The following is an 18,583-nucleotide window of genomic DNA, read 5'->3' as shown; positions in this document are numbered from 1 at the left end:
CATTGAATTGTAATGCTATTAACGACTTAAAGCTGTTAAAATGCTGTTCACAGCTAAAACCCTCAAATCGATAAAATATTATATTTCAATTCTTTGCTGCAAATTTGTTCAGTTTTTTGCAAACTATTTAATTTTATGAGCTGCATTGGAGGTGGTGGTCATGATTCAGAGGCTGGAGGGTCAAAACCTTCCGGATCAATATCTCTTAAACTATCTAAAGAATCGGCCTACGATCCAGAAAAACACTGTATCTTTTGCTTAGACACCAGTCAACACTGTCCAGACTTAGTGGTAGTGACAATGGCAGGACCAAAGTATTGCAGGTAATCAAGTCATCACAATTATTACAACAATATTTCAACATTGCGTGGTATTGTTAACTTTTCATTATTTTCTTCACAATACCTCCTGAGGTATCACAGCATGGAATTTGCACTCGATTTATCCCATTTTGCTAGGCTGCCGAAACACGAGCGGATAGAAAAATATTAGGACGTATTGCATTGCTACCAAATGGATTCAAGTATCACGCGAAATTGAATCGGTGCTACAAGGACTATGTACACAAGAAAACTTTGGATGCATCAAAGAGAGAAAACGTGCACGGGAGGAAGATGGGAGCAAAGAAGTTAGTTAAATTTTCGATCCTTTGCCTAGAACACAACGTCTTATCTTTTTATATTTTAATACAGGGAATACAACGTCTAATAGCCCCGTCAAATTCTGCCCCATATTATGTTTGCTGACATATGAAACAATTTAAGAGTGAACAGTCGACTGAGACTAAGAGTAACCAGCACAACAGAACGGAATACGCGGAGCAAAACCCTTCCAATAGGCATACTCCAAGTATGAACATCCAATCTGTCATGAAAAGATCGCTTGTTGAAAACCTTATCTGATAATCAATCAAATAATTGATTAATAAGCTTGATTGTTTTTTAATTCTATCCTTACAATTCGTGTTTATGTTTTGATGTTAAATTTTTACTGTTCTTCAACATTTTATGATGCTGCACAAAATACATATTATGGAATACTAAATCTTTCACCAGTACCTAAGAAAAAACAATAGACCATCAAATGATTATTATAATATGCCTTTTTTCAGGTTCTGAGATGAAGACGAAAGGGGATGTTTTAAATTCTATCGGATGCTTCAGGTGTGACTCCGTAGAGGTTATAATAAATGGTAAAAGAATCAGAGAAAAGTACAGAATTTGTGAAGTGGACAGGGCAAAACAGGTACTGGTGGCTGTAAAACATCTCAAAGATGAAAGTGCAGCGGTGAGGCTAGCTGATATAGACTCAGTCGAACGTCTGATCGCACAGGATCTCTATTATCACAAAAACTGCTTGGCTTCACTTTTATCCCGCTATCAAAGATTGCTTTCGAAATGCCTTTTATGTTCGGAACCTGTTGATAAATCCCGTAATCTCTTGACCGTTGAACAGATTAAAGCACTAATTGCTAAAAGTGTTAATAACTACGACGATGAACTAATTAACAAAATTCGAGATAAATTTGACGAAGAGAGAGAGTGCGTGAAATCATATTGCTATGCTCACAAACATTGTGAAATCACTTACATCTCATCTGATTCTCCATCAACAACGAAAATATACGAAAATCAAGTAACTCCGATGATTGAAGAACTAATTGACAGAGAATATGGACTGCCAGTTTCAAGTATCCGGGATTTCCTGTCTGCAGAAACACCCAGACAGCAAGTTCTACAACCACAAGATTAAAAAATTTATTGTTGACAAATTTTGTGACCAAGTGTCATTCTGTAAACCCTACAGGAAAAGCGACTCGAAGTCGTGTTTTCCTCCTCAAAGATGCTGCCTCGATGATCCAAAAGCTGCAAGTCCTAAACGAAGTGAAATCTGCAGGAAGTATTTTACGAAGAAAGTTGAGAGGAATGACTTTTGGGCTTGAAGACAGATTTTGCGATGCTGTAGATTTGCAGACTGCTCTGAGGGAACAAGAATGCCGGAGTCCGTAATGGATTTTTGGGGGGTTTGCTTAATATCAGCAAGGCAACATTCCTCAAGTACCAGAAGAGTGTGGCAACAGATACAATATCAGAAACTGACGATGAAACAGAAGATGGAAACGAGGAAACTGGATCAGTTTTAACAAATAGTCCGAAAAAGATTCTCAAAGCAAACTCTCTCTTTCAGGTTATGCATCATATGGCAAATAATGGGACAATAAGAACACCTTTGCATATCATGCAAGCTCATGCAATTTACCACAAAAGTCACAGTAGGGAACTTATCACAGCATCCAACCACCTGGGATTCTGCATTAGCTATCCAGAACTTTTGAGGCTGAGAGCGCTGTTAGGGCTATTTATCATGACCAAGTACTTACTTATGAAAGTCTCGCTGCCGAGTAATTTCGATGAGAATCAGGAAACAAGTGTGGGGATAGATAATTTTGACCATAATGACCAATCATCGATAACTGAAAGAACGAAACCCACGACAGTGTCTTGGTCATGTATCAAAATGTACCGTTCAGTCAAAGAAACTACCGCCCTCCTACCAAAGGCAGAGTTTCCCACCTTACAGATTTTGTAGTATCAGGCAGGAAGTACATATCAAAGTTGCCGTTCCAGAAATTGCTGCCATTTTACCTCAGAAGCAAGGAGCAACCTTTACCATCAAACTTCAAATCAGAAAGATTTCAATACGAACCTGATGAGAGAAAAGAGAAGGTACTTAATCTTACAAGGAACATATCAACTCCACTCCCAGAAACTCAGCAACTCGCACATATACCAACTTGGGCCGGTTGTGAAGTCCTTACATCAACTATCAATGATGTACCGCTGAAAACGGTTGGATACCTTCCCATCTTTCCACACCCCATTACCAAAATAGAGACAGTGTACAGCCTTTTGCAGAACTGTGCTAGTATTGCAGCACTGTTGAAACAGAAAACACTGCCTGTTACATGCGATGAAGGAGTTTATCACCTAGTGACGAAGATTTATCTTCAACAACCTGACGTCTTTGAGCGAATATTTCCTCTCCTCGGCGGTTTTCATTTGACAAAGTCTGCATTACGCTGTGCTGGTAAGTTCGTTCGGGGCTCTGGGGTAGAAGATGCTTACATTGAGTGCAACATATTTGGACCGAAAACTGTCGAAGCAGTAATGAGTGGCTCACATTATTATCGTTCATTTGATGGTTTGATGATGTTAGGTGATGCACTTACCAAACTCAAAATGGAAGCTTTCTGGAAAGAGAATTCTATGAACAACTACTCAATAGCAATAAAGAAACTTGACCAGCTGCAATGTGCTCTTGTACAAAACAGTAAAACTGAATCGACGACTTTAATTTCTGAACTGCAAACATGTAAAGAGGTGAAACGACTAATGGACGATATTGAAGCGTTCTCAATCAAATGTAGTGAAAAATCATCACAATGTAGATTTTGGCTCAACTTTGTGAAAATCATAGACACGATTAAAGATTTTGTGCGTTCTGAGAGAGATGGAGACTTCTTCCTTAACATGAAAACTTTGGAACGCCTCCTTCCAATTTTTTTGGGCTGTGATGCTTTGAATTATTTACGCTACGGATCTTTTCATCTTGAGCTCCTAAAAAGGGCAAAGATAACTCACCCTGAACTTTATGATTCATTCATAAAAAGAAATTTCGTTGTTAAGAGAACACCTGGGTCTTTTAATGCGGTATCCCCTGACCTAGCTCTTGAGCAGACTATCAACAAGAGTGCCAAGAGTTCTCATGGGATAATTGGCAACACTAAATCAGCTGATTATGTTGCGGAGTGGTGCCTGATATACCACGAAGAGCTCGCAATAACAAACGCATATAGAGAGATAACGAACTCCAATCAGTTAGGCAACTCTGAAATGCAAGTTCATCATCATCTTCGTCCATCAAAAACTAAAGAGATTAATGGACATACTCAAAATCTTGCGGAATACATCAGCTTACAGGGTAATCCTTTCCTCCAAGGAAATCTTGGTCAAGTTAAAAACATTGTTACGCAAGTTTATGCAGATGAATATATCGCTGATCAACATTGCCAATTCTTCGAACAAGCGGAAGAAAAATATAATGAATTTCACAAGCTCGTTTATGTTGATAAGACCAGGCTCCTGTCAGATAAGATCACAAAGCACAATCTCTTACCCATTGATCACGTACCATCAGTTAAATTTGACGACAGTTCAAAAGCAGTCAAAAAGAATGAAAAGTCTTCAAGGATGGCAATTAAAACTTTGAACATAGCCAAAGAAAAGAAAGGTGATCTACATGAAGTATTACAGTACGATCTTACAAGGTATAGTCCTCTGTTTGATGGCCTGCTTATGGAGAAGCCCAGAAAACATGAAATGTGCGGAGAAGTTGAAAGCCGTGCAAAGCTAACAGAAGACGATTACAACTACCTTCCAGGTGAAAACAATGCTGTTGTTATTGACTTTATGTCTTACATCAGAGGCCAGAGTCTTGACAAGGCAGTTCAAGAGCCTTCCGCGCCACTTTGTTTTAATCTAACCTGGAAGCATGTCTCTTGGACATTCGGTTCCATGATTGCTGAAGCTTTTGCAAGAATTTTGAAGAACAACCCTACTGCCGAGTTGATTCATATCATATTTGATAGCTATCTTGACTTATCTCTAAAGAGTGGTGAACGACGAATAAGGCTTGCTGAGGCTAAGGGTGTGATCAGAGTTGCCATGATCAACGAAAACACAAAGGTACCAGAACAAATGGGGAAGTTTTGGCCACTAAGTGAGAACAAGGTAAAGTTTCAATGTTTTGCCAAGTCATATTTGCTTCATTTGGCCAAGAGAGTAAATAGACAATTGATAGTTAGCGGCACTGTAGATGGAGAAGATTCAATTCCAGCTCAACATCTGAACAGCGCTATGGATATTGCTGAAATATGCGAACTTCAACTACCATTTGAAGAGGCAGATATGAGGTTAATTCCACACATTCAATGGGATGTCATCAACTGTTCACGGTCTTCTGTCACTGTAATTTCTGATGATACTGATGTCTTGATACTTTTGCTGTTCTACTTCAAACATTTCAGTCGACAAGGACTACACAAACTGTATCTCCAGAAGGGCCGAGGGAGCAACAAAAAGATGTTTCCTATACATACAATGTATTTGAACCTGGGGGAACAATTCTGCAAGACTCTACTGAAGGCCCACTTGGGGACGGGGGCGGACTACCTAAGTAAGATAGGGACAAAGAAGAGCAGCCTTAATGCCAACCCTGAGGTTGCATTGAAAGAGTTTGGGGAGAAGTTTACCCTGGATGACGAGCAAATCCAAGAAGCTGAGCAGTACTTAGTGCAGGTTGCTGCAAGTTGTAGGAGCACGTGTCTAGCCAAAACCTTTGATGAGCTCAGGGTTCTTACATGGAAGAAGACCAGCTCAGTTCTGGAATTAGAACCTACTTCGCACTCTATCATAGAAGGACATATCAAACGATGGTGGTTTCTGTACAAGGTATGCAGTGATCTTTTAGCGATGGATTATACCCACCTGCAACCAAAAGATTTTGGTTGGGTAGATATCGAAGGCGAACTGTTCCCTTGCAAGAACTTAAACTTGCTACCTGACGACCTGTTTAAAACTTGCAAGTGCAAAACAGGTTGTCAAAAGAAAGTTTGTTCATGCTTCAAAGCAGAAGGACAATTGAAATGTACTGACTATTGTCTTTGTGTCAATTGTAAGAATAGATGAATTTAATTGAAAGTTTCCGATTTTTTTCTTGATTTAGACTTCTTTCTAATGATAATTTGCGTTATAATGCCGAGTCTTATTAGTTATTTGAACAGATTACTCACTTAAGAGAGCCTCTGGGGAGCAAAATTTCATTATTAATCATCTTCTCGAGTCAATAAACTTAAAGTTTGATACCCCACGTCATGATGCTACAACAAAATTTAAAATTTAAACATTTTGCGCCAAAAATGGCGTAAATGGGCGTGGTTAAGGCGTCACTTGAGTTTGATTTATATTATTTTACCATGTTTGTATTCTAGTTATACTGATATTATTATAAAAAGCCATTTAGAAACCTTCATCAAATTATATAGGCAAATTTCAATCATTTTGGTCAAATTTTTCCCACGCTCTAAAAAGGGCGTGGTCACGGGTTTAAACACACATAAAAAATTATCCACCCAAATTTTTTTTGAAGTAGAGACCCTAAGGAGCACAAATAACATCCCAAACCTCGTTAACTCGCTAAGTTGTGCCAGGTTTTGACCAGATACTCTATTAATAGCCCTTGACTATTGCATGAGACAAGCCTTAAGCAAGCATCCTGAAATAGGATTTACCATTAAGCCTTATCGGAGTAGGAGAGTCAAGGCGGAGAAGATAACAGACACTGGTTTTGCAGATGACATTGCTCTGATAGCAGATACTGTAAAGGAGGCAGAGATGCTGATGCTAGAGGTAGAAAGAGTTGCTGCTACAGTGGGACTTAAAATGAATGAAGGGAAAACCAAATTCATTTCTCAGAACATCGAGAACCCTGATACCATCAAGTCCCTGGGTAACAACTCAATAGAGCACGTGGAAGACTTTGCCTATCTTGGTTCTAGAATCAGAGACAGTGAGAGTGATATCAGGGTTAGGAAAGGAAGAGCATGGGGAGCATGCCACACTCTCAAAAAAACTTTGGAAATCTAACCTTAGAAAGTCTATCAAGACCAGAGTGTTCACAGCACTAGTCGAGTCGGTGCTTCTATACGGTTCTGAGACTTGGACTATGACGAAAAGGCTGGAGAAGATGGTTGATGGTTGCTATACACGAATGTTAAGAATGGCCCTTAACATCAATCAATATCGAGACCATGTCAGCAACCACAGTCTGTACGGTGATCTTCCTAAAGTCAGCTCCAAGATAACCCAACGAAGGCTCAGATTTGCAGGTCATGCTCACCGACATCCGGAGCTGACACTGAACAAACTGATCCTCTGGAAGCCGAGTCATGGGCATACTAACAGGGGGCGACCTTACCTAACACTACTAGATAACCTAAAAGCAGATACTGGGCTGAAATCAGTAGATGAGATAGCTAGACTGATGGAGGACAGAAAGCTGTGGAGAACTGTTGTCAATGGATCTCGGGAATACTACCCGCCTTAAGTCAAGTAAGTCAAGTAAGTCATATGTTAACTAATACTGATATCATCTAACGTTAAACTTATTAAGAAACTATTTAACAAATTAAGAAATTATCTTAAGATATTATGAAATTACTTAGACGGCAATATCAGTGACTAAGTAACGGCAAATTTAAGCTGTTCAAATGACAAAGGCTAGAACCGCACGCAACACCGAGACCTCGAGATGAGAATATAATTACACACACACTAATAACCGGGCTTTGTTTACATCATTCACATTCCAGAATAGAACAACAACAGAATAGTTCCTTCAACATTAGATCATTATATCGCATAACGAACGCGCTAAATCTCCCTAAGTTGGTGACTGTTCATATTATGTCAGCTCTCCTCCAAATATGTTATTATTATTATTATATTATAAAACAGGATCTTACCGTCAAAAATGATTCTTAAAAATACCTTAATGCGGTAAACTGTACCCTTGAAACAGATTTTCCCAACATCTGTTGCATGCAGCTATATCTCCAATTTTGTTCAAATCATGCAAGTTGTCCATTTGCAAATTTCTACTACTTATTTCACTTCTTAAAACAGATAAAAAGTTCATTCTAGGTCTCCCCAATCTTCCAATGAATAAATTATCTGATTCAATAGCAAAAGAGAAGGCCTTTGGGCTGGGGTGTTCTGCATACTCCTGAGAATGTGTCCAAACATCTTCCACCGCTGGTGTTCGATACGCTTGGATAACTTTTCGACTTTGCACCTTACATACAATGCTTTGTTGCTGATCATACCTTTAGGCCATTTGATGTTTAAAGTGGACCTGAGGTGTCTACGATGAAGTGTGTCCATTTTCTCCATGGTTGCTTTCTTAGGACTCCAACTATTTGAGTTATAAATCAATACAGATACAACTTGAGCATCATAAAACCTCAGCTTTCTTTCAAAGGAAATTTTCTTACCGGACAACCATACTTTTTCAAAGTTCTTAAAAGCAATCTCAGCTAGGATTCTCCTTCTTTGAATGTCCTTCTCAGTACACAGTAAGGAACCTAGTGACTTATTACTTCGCCATGGTTCGTTATTAGCTGATGGCTGTCCGTTTGTGTCTTTATCGGATTTTTTTCGCCAGGTAGAAGGTACTGAGTCCAGTTTTAAAATAACTTACTTGGAGGTTCCAGTCTTTGAGAATCTCCTCCAAATATGTACTTAGGTTAATTTAATACGCGTGGTGTGAATACTGTGCTCTGATTGGTTAATATAATACGCGTGACAATTTCGTCTTCAGACGAAAGTTGACAGCTTTTGAGTTGTAGAGTTGTTTGAAAAATTCCGGTCTTCGATAAATTGCGGCGACCTTGATCTGCTTTATAATATGTGTAATTGGATTTATTTTGCTCGAGATCAATGATCTAATGAACCGACAAAGTTTTCGGATATTATTTTGTAAAAATTTATAATTACGGTGCAAATTAGATTTAGCTACCAAGACACTATCACGATCTTATTACTCAAAATAAAATAGTAAGGAGGAGGAGGAGGAGGAGGAGGAGGAGGAGGAGGAGGAGGAGGAGGAGGAGGAGGAGGAGGAGGAGGAGGAGGAGGAGGAGGAGGAGGAGGAGGAGGAGGAGGAGGAGGAGGAGGAGGAGGAGGAGGAGGAGGAGGAGGAGGAGGAGGAGGAGGAGGAGGAGGAGGAGGAGGAGGAGGAGGAGGAGGAGGAGGAGGAGGAGGAGGAGGAGGAGGAGAGGAGGAGGAGGAGGAGGAGGAGGAGGAGGAGGAGGAGGAGGAGGAGGAGGAGGAGGAGGAGGAGGAGGAGGAGGAGGAGGAGGAGGAGGAGGAGGAGGAGGAGGAGGAGGAGGAGGAGGAGGAGGAGGAGGAGGAGGAGGAGGAGGAGGAGGAGGAGGAGGAGGAGGAGGAGGAGGAGGAGGAGGAGGAGGAGGAGGAGGAGGAGGAGGAGGAGGAGGAGGAGGAGGAGGAGGAGGAGGAGGAGGAGGAGGAGGAGGAGGAGGAGGAGGAGGAGGAGGAGGAGGAGGAGGAGGAGGAGGAGGAGGAGGAGGAGGAGGAGGAGGAGGAGGAGGAGGAGGAGGAGGAGGAGGAGGAGGAGGAGGAGGAGGAGGAGGAGGAGGAGGAGGAGGAGGAGGAGGAGGAGGAGGAGGAGGAGGATAACCTGATAACCAGTACGCGATGGCTCTAGAGGTTGCCGCTGGGGGGAGGTTGTATAACGTGGTGACAGACAACGAGGACACCAGTGCTCTGCTCATCAAACACGGCCAACTCCGCAGAAGGTACGTCATGATATTGTAACTAGTAGTGTAAAGTTATGGTAACTAGTAGTGTAACTATGGTAACTAGTAGTGTAACTATAGTAACTAGTAGTGTAACTATGGTAACCCCGCAGGTACGTCATGATACCCCTCAACAAGATCCGCAGCAATGTTATAGACAGGGAGGTGGTTAACAGTGCCAAGAGACTGGTCGGTGGGGACAACTGTCACCTAGCTCTGGACGTCATCCAATTTGATAAACAGGTGGAACCGGCCATGAAGTTCTGTTTTGGAGGGGTTCTCATCTGTAAAACTAAGGAGCAAGCTAAGAAAGTAGCATTCGACAAGTCAGTGAAGAGGAAGGTTATTACTCTGGAGGGAGATGTATACGATCCGGCAGGTACTCTAACGGGAGGGTCCAGGAACACTTCTAGATGTGTTCTTAAAGAACTCTCTGCCTGCAAACAGTCCAGATCTGATCTCACTCAGTACAAAGAGCAGTACAGACAGGTAGAGGGAGAGTTGAGTAAAATGGAAAGAGTTGTCCACGAGTGGGAGGAACTGACAGGTCAGCTGAGGCTGAAGAAGCACGAGCGTGATTTATTAGAAGAAAGATTGAAGCAGACCTCTCATTACAAGGACATAGAGGAGTTGAGGAGGACTAAGGAGGAACTGGCAAAGCAAAAGGAAATTGTGGATAATTTTAACGACAAAGAAAAGAGTCTCTTAAAGAAGTGCGCGGAAGTGGAAGCTAAGATGAAGAACTTCAAATCTGAACAAGAGAAAGAACTGAAGAAGTCGGAGAAGAGGATATTAGACGCAAAGAGTAAATTGAGCAAGTGTTCGAAGGAGGCGAAAGCAAAGGTGAACAAGTTGAAAGAACTAGAGTTGGAGGTGAGCAGTGAGCTAGCTAAGGAGTTGGAGGGTCTGCGAGAGCAGCTGCCTAAGTGCGAGGAGGCTATAGCTGCTGCTCAGGAGCTTGTGGAGGGAGCCCAGTTAAAGCTGACTGAGTGCGCGGCGGTGAGGGAGGCACTGGCTGCTGAACTTGGGGCTCAGCGTGAACTGATACAACAGTGTTCTGCTGAGATAGAGAACTTTGTGAAGGAGCAGAAAGCAGCGGAGAAGCTGATAAGTAGCTGCGGGATAAAGCTGAAGGAGCTGACTCACAAGCTGAGTAAACTGAACAAGGAAGCGAGCGAAGCAAAGCAGCAGGTCCAGTATTACCTCAACAACTATGAGTGGATTGCTTCTGAAAAACAGTACTTCGGACAGAGGGACACTGCCTACGACTTTGAGAAACAGGACCTGAAAGAAAGTGATAAGAAGTTGGAGCGTCTGAAGGCAAGTAAAGAGAAACTGTCCAAGAATGTGAACATGAGAGCAATGCACCTGCTAGTAGAGTAACTATGGTAACTAGTAGTGTAACAATGGTAACTAGTAGTGTAACTATGGTAACTAGTAGTGTAACTATGGTAACTAGTAGTGTAACTATGGTAACTAACATGAGAGCAATGCACCTGCTAGTAGTGTAACTATGGTAACTAGTAGTGTAACTATGGTAACTAGTAGTGTAACTATGGTAACTAGTAGTGTAACTATGGTAACTAGTAGTGTAACTATGGTAACTAGTAGTGTAACTATGGTAACTAACATGAGAGCAATGCACCTGCTAGGAGAACTAGTAGTGTAACTATGGTAACTAGTAGTGTAACTATGGTAACTAGTAGTGTAACTATGGTAACTAGTAGTGTAACTATGGTAACTAGTAGTGTAACTATGGTAACTAACATGAGAGCAATGCACCTGCTAGGAGAACTAGTAGTGTAACTATGGTAACTAGTAGTGTAACCATGGTAACTAGTAGTGTAACTATGGTAACTAGTAATGTAACTATGGTAACTAGTAGTGTAACTATGGTAACTAGTAGTGTAACTATGGTAACTAGTAGTGTAACTATGGTAACTAGTAGTGTAACTATGGTAACTAGTAGTGTAACTATGGTAACTAACATGAGAGCAATGCACCTGCTAGGAGAGTAGTGTAACTATGGTAACTTGAAGTGTAACTATGGTAACTAGTAGTGTAACTATGGTAACTAGTAGTGTAACTATGGTAACTAGTAGTGTAACTATGGTAACTAGTAGTGTAACTATGGTAACTAGTAGTGTAACCATGGTAACTAGTAGTGTAACTATGGTAACTAGTAGTGTAACTATGGTAACTAGTAGTGTAACTATGGTAACTAGTAGTGTAACCATGGTAACTAGTAGTGTAACTATGGTAACTAGTAGTGTAACTATGGTAACTAGTAGTGTAACTATGGTAACTAACATGAGAGCAATGCACCTGCTAGGAGAACTAGTAGTGTAACCATGGTAACTAGTAGTGTAACTATGGTAACTAGTAGTGTAACTATGGTAACTAGTAGTGTAACTATGGTAACTAGTAGTGTTACTATGGTAACTAGTAGTGTTACTATGGTAACTAGTAGTGTAACTATGGTAACTAGTAGTGTAACTATGGTAACTAGTAGTGTAACTATGGTAACTAACATGAGAGCAATGCACCTGCTAGGAGAACTAGTAGTGTAACTATAGTAACTAGTAGTGTAACTATGGTAACTAGTAGTGTAACTATGGTAACTAATGGTGTAACCATGGTAACTAACAATGCACCTGCTAGGAGAACTAGTAGTGTAACTATGGTAACTAGTAGTGTAACTATGGTAACTAATGGTGTAACTATGGTAACTAGTAGTGTAACTATGGTAACTAGTAGTGTAACTATGGTAACTAATGGTGTAACCATGGTAACTAACAATGCACCTGCTAGGAGAACTAGTAGTGTAACTATGGTAACTAGTAGTGTAACTATGGTAACTAGTAGTGTAACTATGGTAACTAGTAGTGTAACTATGGTAACTAGTAGTGTAACCATGGTAACTAGTAGTGTAACTATGGTAACTAGTAGTGTAACCATGGTAACTAACATGGTAACAATGCACCTGCTAGGAGAACTAGTAGTGTAACTATAGTAACTAGTAGTGTAACTATGGTAACTAGTAGTGTAACTATGGTAACTAATGGTGTAACCATGGTAACTAACAATGCACCTGCTAGGAGAACTAGTAGTGTAACTATGGTAACTAGTAGTGTAACTATGGTAACTAACATGAGAGCAATGCACCTGCTAGGAGAACTAGTAGTGTAACTATAGTAACTAGTAGTGTAACTATGGTAACTAGTAGTGTAACTATGGTAACTAATGGTGTAACCATGGTAACTAACAATGCACCTGCTAGGAGAACTAGTAGTGTAACTATGGTAACTAGTAGTGTAACTATGGTAACTAATGGTGTAACTATGGTAACTAGTAGTGTAACTATGGTAACTAGTAGTGTAACTATGGTAACTAATGGTGTAACCATGGTAACTAACAATGCACCTGCTAGGAGAACTAGTAGTGTAACTATGGTAACTAGTAGTGTAACTATGGTAACTAGTAGTGTAACTATGGTAACTAGTAGTGTAACTATGGTAACTAGTAGTGTAACCATGGTAACTAGTAGTGTAACTATGGTAACTAGTAGTGTAACTATGGTAACTAATGGTGTAACCATGGTAACTAACAATGCACCTGCTAGGAGAACTAGTAGTGTAACTATGGTAACTAGTAGTGTAACTATGGTAACTAGTAGTGTAACTATGGTAACTAGTAGTGTAACTATGGTAACTAGTAGTGTAACCATGGTAACTAGTAGTGTAACTATGGTAACTAGTAGTGTAACCATGGTAACTAACATGAGAGCAATGCACCTGCTAGGGGAGGCGGAGAAACGGTACATCGACCTGGTGAAAAGGAAGGACATTGTGACTAACGACAAGCACAAGATAAACAAGGTGATCAAGGAGCTGGACGAGAAGAAGAACAGAGCAGTCAGGAGAGCCTGGGAGCAGGTGAACAAGGATTTCGGCTCTATATTCTCTACGCTGCTTCCTGGAGCGAGGGTTAAACTGCAGACTTTGGAGGGGAGACCTGTTACTGATGGTTTAGAAGTCAAGGTAAGTGCTAATGTTTATATCTTTGGAGGGGAGACCTGTTACTGATGGTTTAGAAGTCAAGGTAAGTGCTAATGTTTATATCTTTGGAGGGGAGACCTGTTACTGATGGTTTAGAAGTCAAGGTAAGTGCTAATGTTTATATCTTTGGAGGGGAGACCTGTTACTGATGGTTTAGAAGTCAAGGTAAGTGCTAATGTTTATATCTTTGGAGGGGAGACCTGTTACTGATGGTTTAGAAGTCAAGGTAAGTGCTAATGTTTATATCTTTGGAGGGGGGACCTGTTACTGATGGTTTAGAAGTCAAGGTAAGTGCTAATGTTTATATCTTTGGAGGGGAGACCTGTTACTGATGGTTTAGAAGTCAAGGTAAGTGCTAATGTTTATATCTTTGGAGGGGAGACCTGTTACTGATGGTTTAGAAGTCAAGGTAAGTGCTAATGTTTATATCTTTGGAGGGGAGACCTGTTACTGATGGTTTAGAAGTCAAGGTAAGTGCTAATGTTTATATCTTTGGAGGGGAGACCTGTTACTGATGGTTTAGAAGTCAAGGTAAGTGCTAATGTTTATATCTTTGGAGGGGAGACCTGTTACTGATGGTTTAGAAGTCAAGGTAAGTGCTAATGTTTATATCTTTGGAGGGGAGACCTGTTACTGATGGTTTAGAAGTCAAGGTAAGTGCTAATGTTTATATCTTTGGAGGGGAGACCTGTTACTGATGGTTTAGAAGTCAAGGTAAGTGCTAATGTTTATATCTTTGGAGGGGAGACCTGTTACTGATGGTTTAGAAGTCAAGGTAAGTGCTAATGTTTATATCTTTGGAGGGGGGACCTGTTACTGATGGTTTAGAAGTCAAGGTAAGTGCTAATGTTTATATCTTTGGAGGGGAGACCTGTTACTGATGGTTTAGAAGTCAAGGTAAGTGCTAATGTTTATATCTTTGGAGGGGAGACCTGTTACTGATGGTTTAGAAGTCAAGGTAAGTGCTAATGTTTATATCTTTGGAGGGGAGACCTGTTACTGATGGTTTAGAAGTCAAGGTAAGTGCTAATGTTTATATCTTTGGAGGGGGACCTGTTACTGATGGTTTAGAAGTCAAGGTAAGTGCTAATGTTTATATCTTTGGAGGGGAGACCTGTTACTGATGGTTTAGAAGTCAAGGTAAGTGCTAATGTTTATATCTTTGGAGGGGAGACCTGTTACTGATGGTTTAGAAGTCAAGGTAAGTGCTAATGTTTATATCTTTGGAGGGGAGACCTGTTACTGATGGTTTAGAAGTCAAGGTAAGTGCTAATGTTTATATCTTTGGAGGGGAGACCTGTTACTGATGGTTTAGAAGTCAAGGTAAGTGCTAATGTTTATATCTTTGGAGGGGGACCTGTTACTGATGGTTTAGAAGTCAAGGTAAGTGCTAATGTTTATATCTTTGGAGGGGGGACCTGTTACTGATGGTTTAGAAGTCAAGGTAAGTGCTAATGTTTATATCTTTGGAGGGGAGACCTGTTACTGATGGTTTAGAAGTCAAGGTAAGTGCTAATGTTTATATCTTTGGAGGGGAGACCTGTTACTGATGGTTTAGAAGTCAAGGTAAGTGCTAATGTTTATATCTTTGGAGGGGAGTCCTGTTACTGATGGTTTAGAAGTCAAGGTAAGTGCTAATGTTTATATCTTTGGAGGGGAGACCTGTTACTGATGGTCAAGAAGTCAAGGTAAGTGCTAATGTTCATATCTTTGGAGGGGAGACCTGTTACTGATGGTTTAGAAGTCAAGGTAAGTGCTAATGTTTATATCTTTGGAGGGGAGACCTGTTACTGATGGTTTAGAAGTCAAGGTAAGTGCTAATGTTTATATCTTTGGAGGGGAGACCTGTTACTGTTGGTTTAGAAGTCAAGGTAAGTGCTAATGTTTATATCTTTGGAGGGGAGACCTGTTACTGATGGTTTAGAAGTCAAGGTAAGGGCTAATGTTTATATCTTTGGAGGGGAGACCTGTTACTGATGGTTTAGAAGTCAAGGTAAGTGCTCATGTTTATTTCTTTGGAGGGAGACTTGTTACTGATGGTTTAGAAGTCAAGGTAAGTGCTAATGTTTATATCTTTGGAGGGGAGACCTGTTACTGATGGTTTAGAAGTCAAGGTAAGTGCTCATGTTTATATCTTTATATAGGTTATTATTGTTGCTAAGTAAACATATCTTACTTTGTAAACCTATACTACCTTACTTTAAAAGTTTACAATTGCAGGTTGGGTTCGGTGAGGTATGGAAAGAGTCACTAACCGAACTGAGCGGTGGACAGAGATCTTTAGTGGCCCTCTCTCTTATCTTATCTCTTCTTCTCTTCAAACCCGCTCCTCTATACATTCTAGACGAGGTAATTATACTAATTATACTAATTATACTAATTATACTAATTATACTTATTATACTTATTATACTAATTATACTAATTATACTAATTATACTTATTATACTAATTATACTAATTATACTTATTATACTAATTATACTTATTATACTAATTATACTAATTATACTTATTATACTAATTATACTAATTATATTAATTATACTAATTATATTAATTATACTAATTATATTAATTATACTAATTATATTAATTATACTAATTATATTAATTATACTAATTATATTAATTATACTAATTATATTAATTATACTAATTATACTTATTATACTAATTATACTAATTATACCCAATTATACTAATTATACTTGTTATACTAATTATACTAATTATACTAATTATACTCCTCTGTTAGGGAATACTGACACGTGTTTCTCTCCAGGTGGACGCAGCGCTAGACTTGTCCCACACTCAGAACATCGGACAGATGTTGAGGGCTCACTTCAAACATTCTCAATTCGTCGTGGTCTCCCTCAAAGATGGCATGTTCCAGAATGCTAACGTTCTCTTCAGGTAAATTGAATTTTTTTTTGTGAATACTGTGCTCTGATTGGTTAGTTTGTGTCACGTGGTGTGAGTACTGGGCTCTGATTGGTTAGTTTATGTCACGTGGTGTGAATACTGTGCTCTGATTGGTTGGTTTGTGTCACATGGTGTGAGTACTGTGCTCTGATTGGTTACTTTGTGTCACGTGGTGTGAATACGGTGCTCTGATTGGTTACTTTGTGTCACGTGGTGTGAGTACTGTGCTCTGATTGGTTAGTTTGTGTCGCGTGGTGTGAGTACTGTGCTCTGATTGGTTAGTTTGTGTCACGTGGTGTGAGTACTGTGCTCTGATTGGTTGGTTTGTGTCACGTGGTGTGAGTACTGTGTTCTGATTGGTTAGTTTGTGTCACGTGGTGTGAATACTGTGCTCTGATTGGTTACTTTGTGTCACGTGGTGTGAGTACTGTGCTCTGGTTGGTTAGTTTGTGTCACGTGGTGTGAGTACTGTGTTCTGATTGGTTAGTTTGTGTCACGTGGTGTGAGTACTGTGCTCTGATTGGTTCGTTTGTGTCACGTGGTGTGAGTACTGTACTCTGATTGGTTAGTTTGTGTCACATGGTGAGAGTACTGTGCTCTGATTGGTTAGTTTGTGTCACATGGTGAGAGTACTGTGCTCTGATTGATTACTTTGTGTCACGTGGTGTGAGTACTGTGCTCGGATTGGTTACTTTGTGTCACGTGGTGTGAGTACTGTGCTCTGATTGGTTACTTTGTGTCACGTGGTGTGAGTACTGTGCTCTGATTGGTTAGTTTGTGTCACGTGGTGTGAGTACTGTGCTCTGTTTGGTTAGTTTATGTCACGTGGTGTGAGTACTGTGCTCTGATTGGTTAGTTTGTGTCACGTGGTGTGAGTACTGTGCTCTGATTGGTTCGTTTGTGTCACGTGGTGTGAGTACTGTACTCTGATTGGTTAGTTTGTGTCACGTGGTGTGAGTACTGTGCTCTGATTGGTTACTTTGTGTCACGTGGTGTGAATACTGTGCTCTGATTGGTTACTTTGTGTCACGTGGTGTGAGTACTGTGCTCTGATTGGTTAGTTTGTGTCACGTGGTGTGAGTACTGTGCTCTGATTGGTTAGTTTATGTCACGTGGTGTTAATACTGTGCTCTGATTGGTTACTTTGTGTCACGTGGTGTGAATACGGTGCTCTGATTGGTTACTTTGTGTCACGTGGTGTGAGTACTGTGCTCTGATTGGTTAGTTTGTGTCGCGTGGTGTGAGTACTGTGCTCTGATTGGTTAGTTTGTGTCACGTGGTGTGAGTACTGTGCTCTGATTGGTTCGTTTGTGTCACGTGGTGTGAGTACTGTGCTCTGGTTGGCTAGTTTGTGTCACGTGGTGTGAGTACTGTGCTCTGATTGGTTAGTTTGTGTCGCGTGGTGTGAATACTGTGCTCTGGTTGGTTAGTTTGTGTCACGTGGTGTGAGTACTGTGCTCTGATTGGTTAGTTTGTGTCACGTGGTGTGAGTATTGTGCTCTGATTGGTTCGTTTGTGTCACGTGGTGTGAGTACTGTGCTCTGATTGGTTAGTTTGTGTCACATGGTGAGAGTACTGTGCTCTGATTGGTTAGTTTGTGTCACATGGTGAGAGTACTGTGCTCTGATTGGTTACTTTGTGTCACATGGTGTGAGTACTGTGCTCGGATTGGTTACTTTGTGTCACGTGGTGTGAGTACTGTGCTCTGATTGGTTACTTTGTGTCACGTGGTGTGAGTACTGTGCTCTGATTGGTTAGTTTGTGTCACGTGGTGTGAGTACTGTGCTCTGTTTGGTTAGTTTGTGTCACATGGTGAGAGTACTGTGCTCTGATTGGTTAGTTTGTGTCACATGATGTGAGTACTGTGCTCTGATTGGTTACTTTGTGTCACATGATGTGAGTACTGTGCTCTGATTGGTTTGTTTGTGTCACGTGGTGTGAATACAGTGCTCTGATTGGTTGGTTTGTGTCACGTGGTGTGAATACAGTGCTCTGATTGGTTATAATAAGACACTCATCCTATCAGGACGAAGTTTGTTGACGGAGTATCAGCTGTTACACGACACACTCAACATTCCTCCACAAAACCTGCTCCTTCTGAGAAAGAGAATATTCAGCCACTCGTTAAGAAAAATAAAAAACAAAAGGTTTAGTTACCATGGTGACT

General features: G+C 40.5%; 2 protein-coding genes across 2 annotated transcripts in view; both read left to right on the top strand.

Annotated features, from left to right (window-relative positions):
* The window catches only part of LOC134821020 (structural maintenance of chromosomes protein 2-like), a 73,915-nt gene that overhangs the window by 54,984 nt on the left and 348 nt on the right, over positions 1-18,583 (top strand). The gene's annotated exons all lie outside the window — the stretch shown is intronic.
* On the top strand, positions 4,251-18,572 carry LOC134821019 (structural maintenance of chromosomes protein 2-like). Its single transcript, XM_063831683.1, has 9 exons — positions 4,251-4,745; positions 5,087-5,235; positions 6,371-6,644; positions 9,315-9,433; positions 9,547-10,812; positions 13,194-13,473; positions 15,712-15,840; positions 16,277-16,407; positions 18,443-18,572. Exons 1-9 carry the CDS (start codon positions 4,251-4,253, stop codon positions 18,567-18,569), a joined length of 2,970 nt encoding a protein of 989 aa, XP_063687753.1. The 3' UTR covers positions 18,570-18,572.

The sequence above is a fragment of the Bolinopsis microptera genome, chromosome 9 (genome assembly GCF_026151205.1).
Source record: "Bolinopsis microptera isolate Bmic1 chromosome 9, MBARI_Bmic_1.0, whole genome shotgun sequence".
Lineage (NCBI taxonomy): Eukaryota > Metazoa > Ctenophora > Tentaculata > Lobata > Bolinopsidae > Bolinopsis > Bolinopsis microptera.
This window is presented reverse-complemented; position numbering and strand designations above follow the sequence as displayed.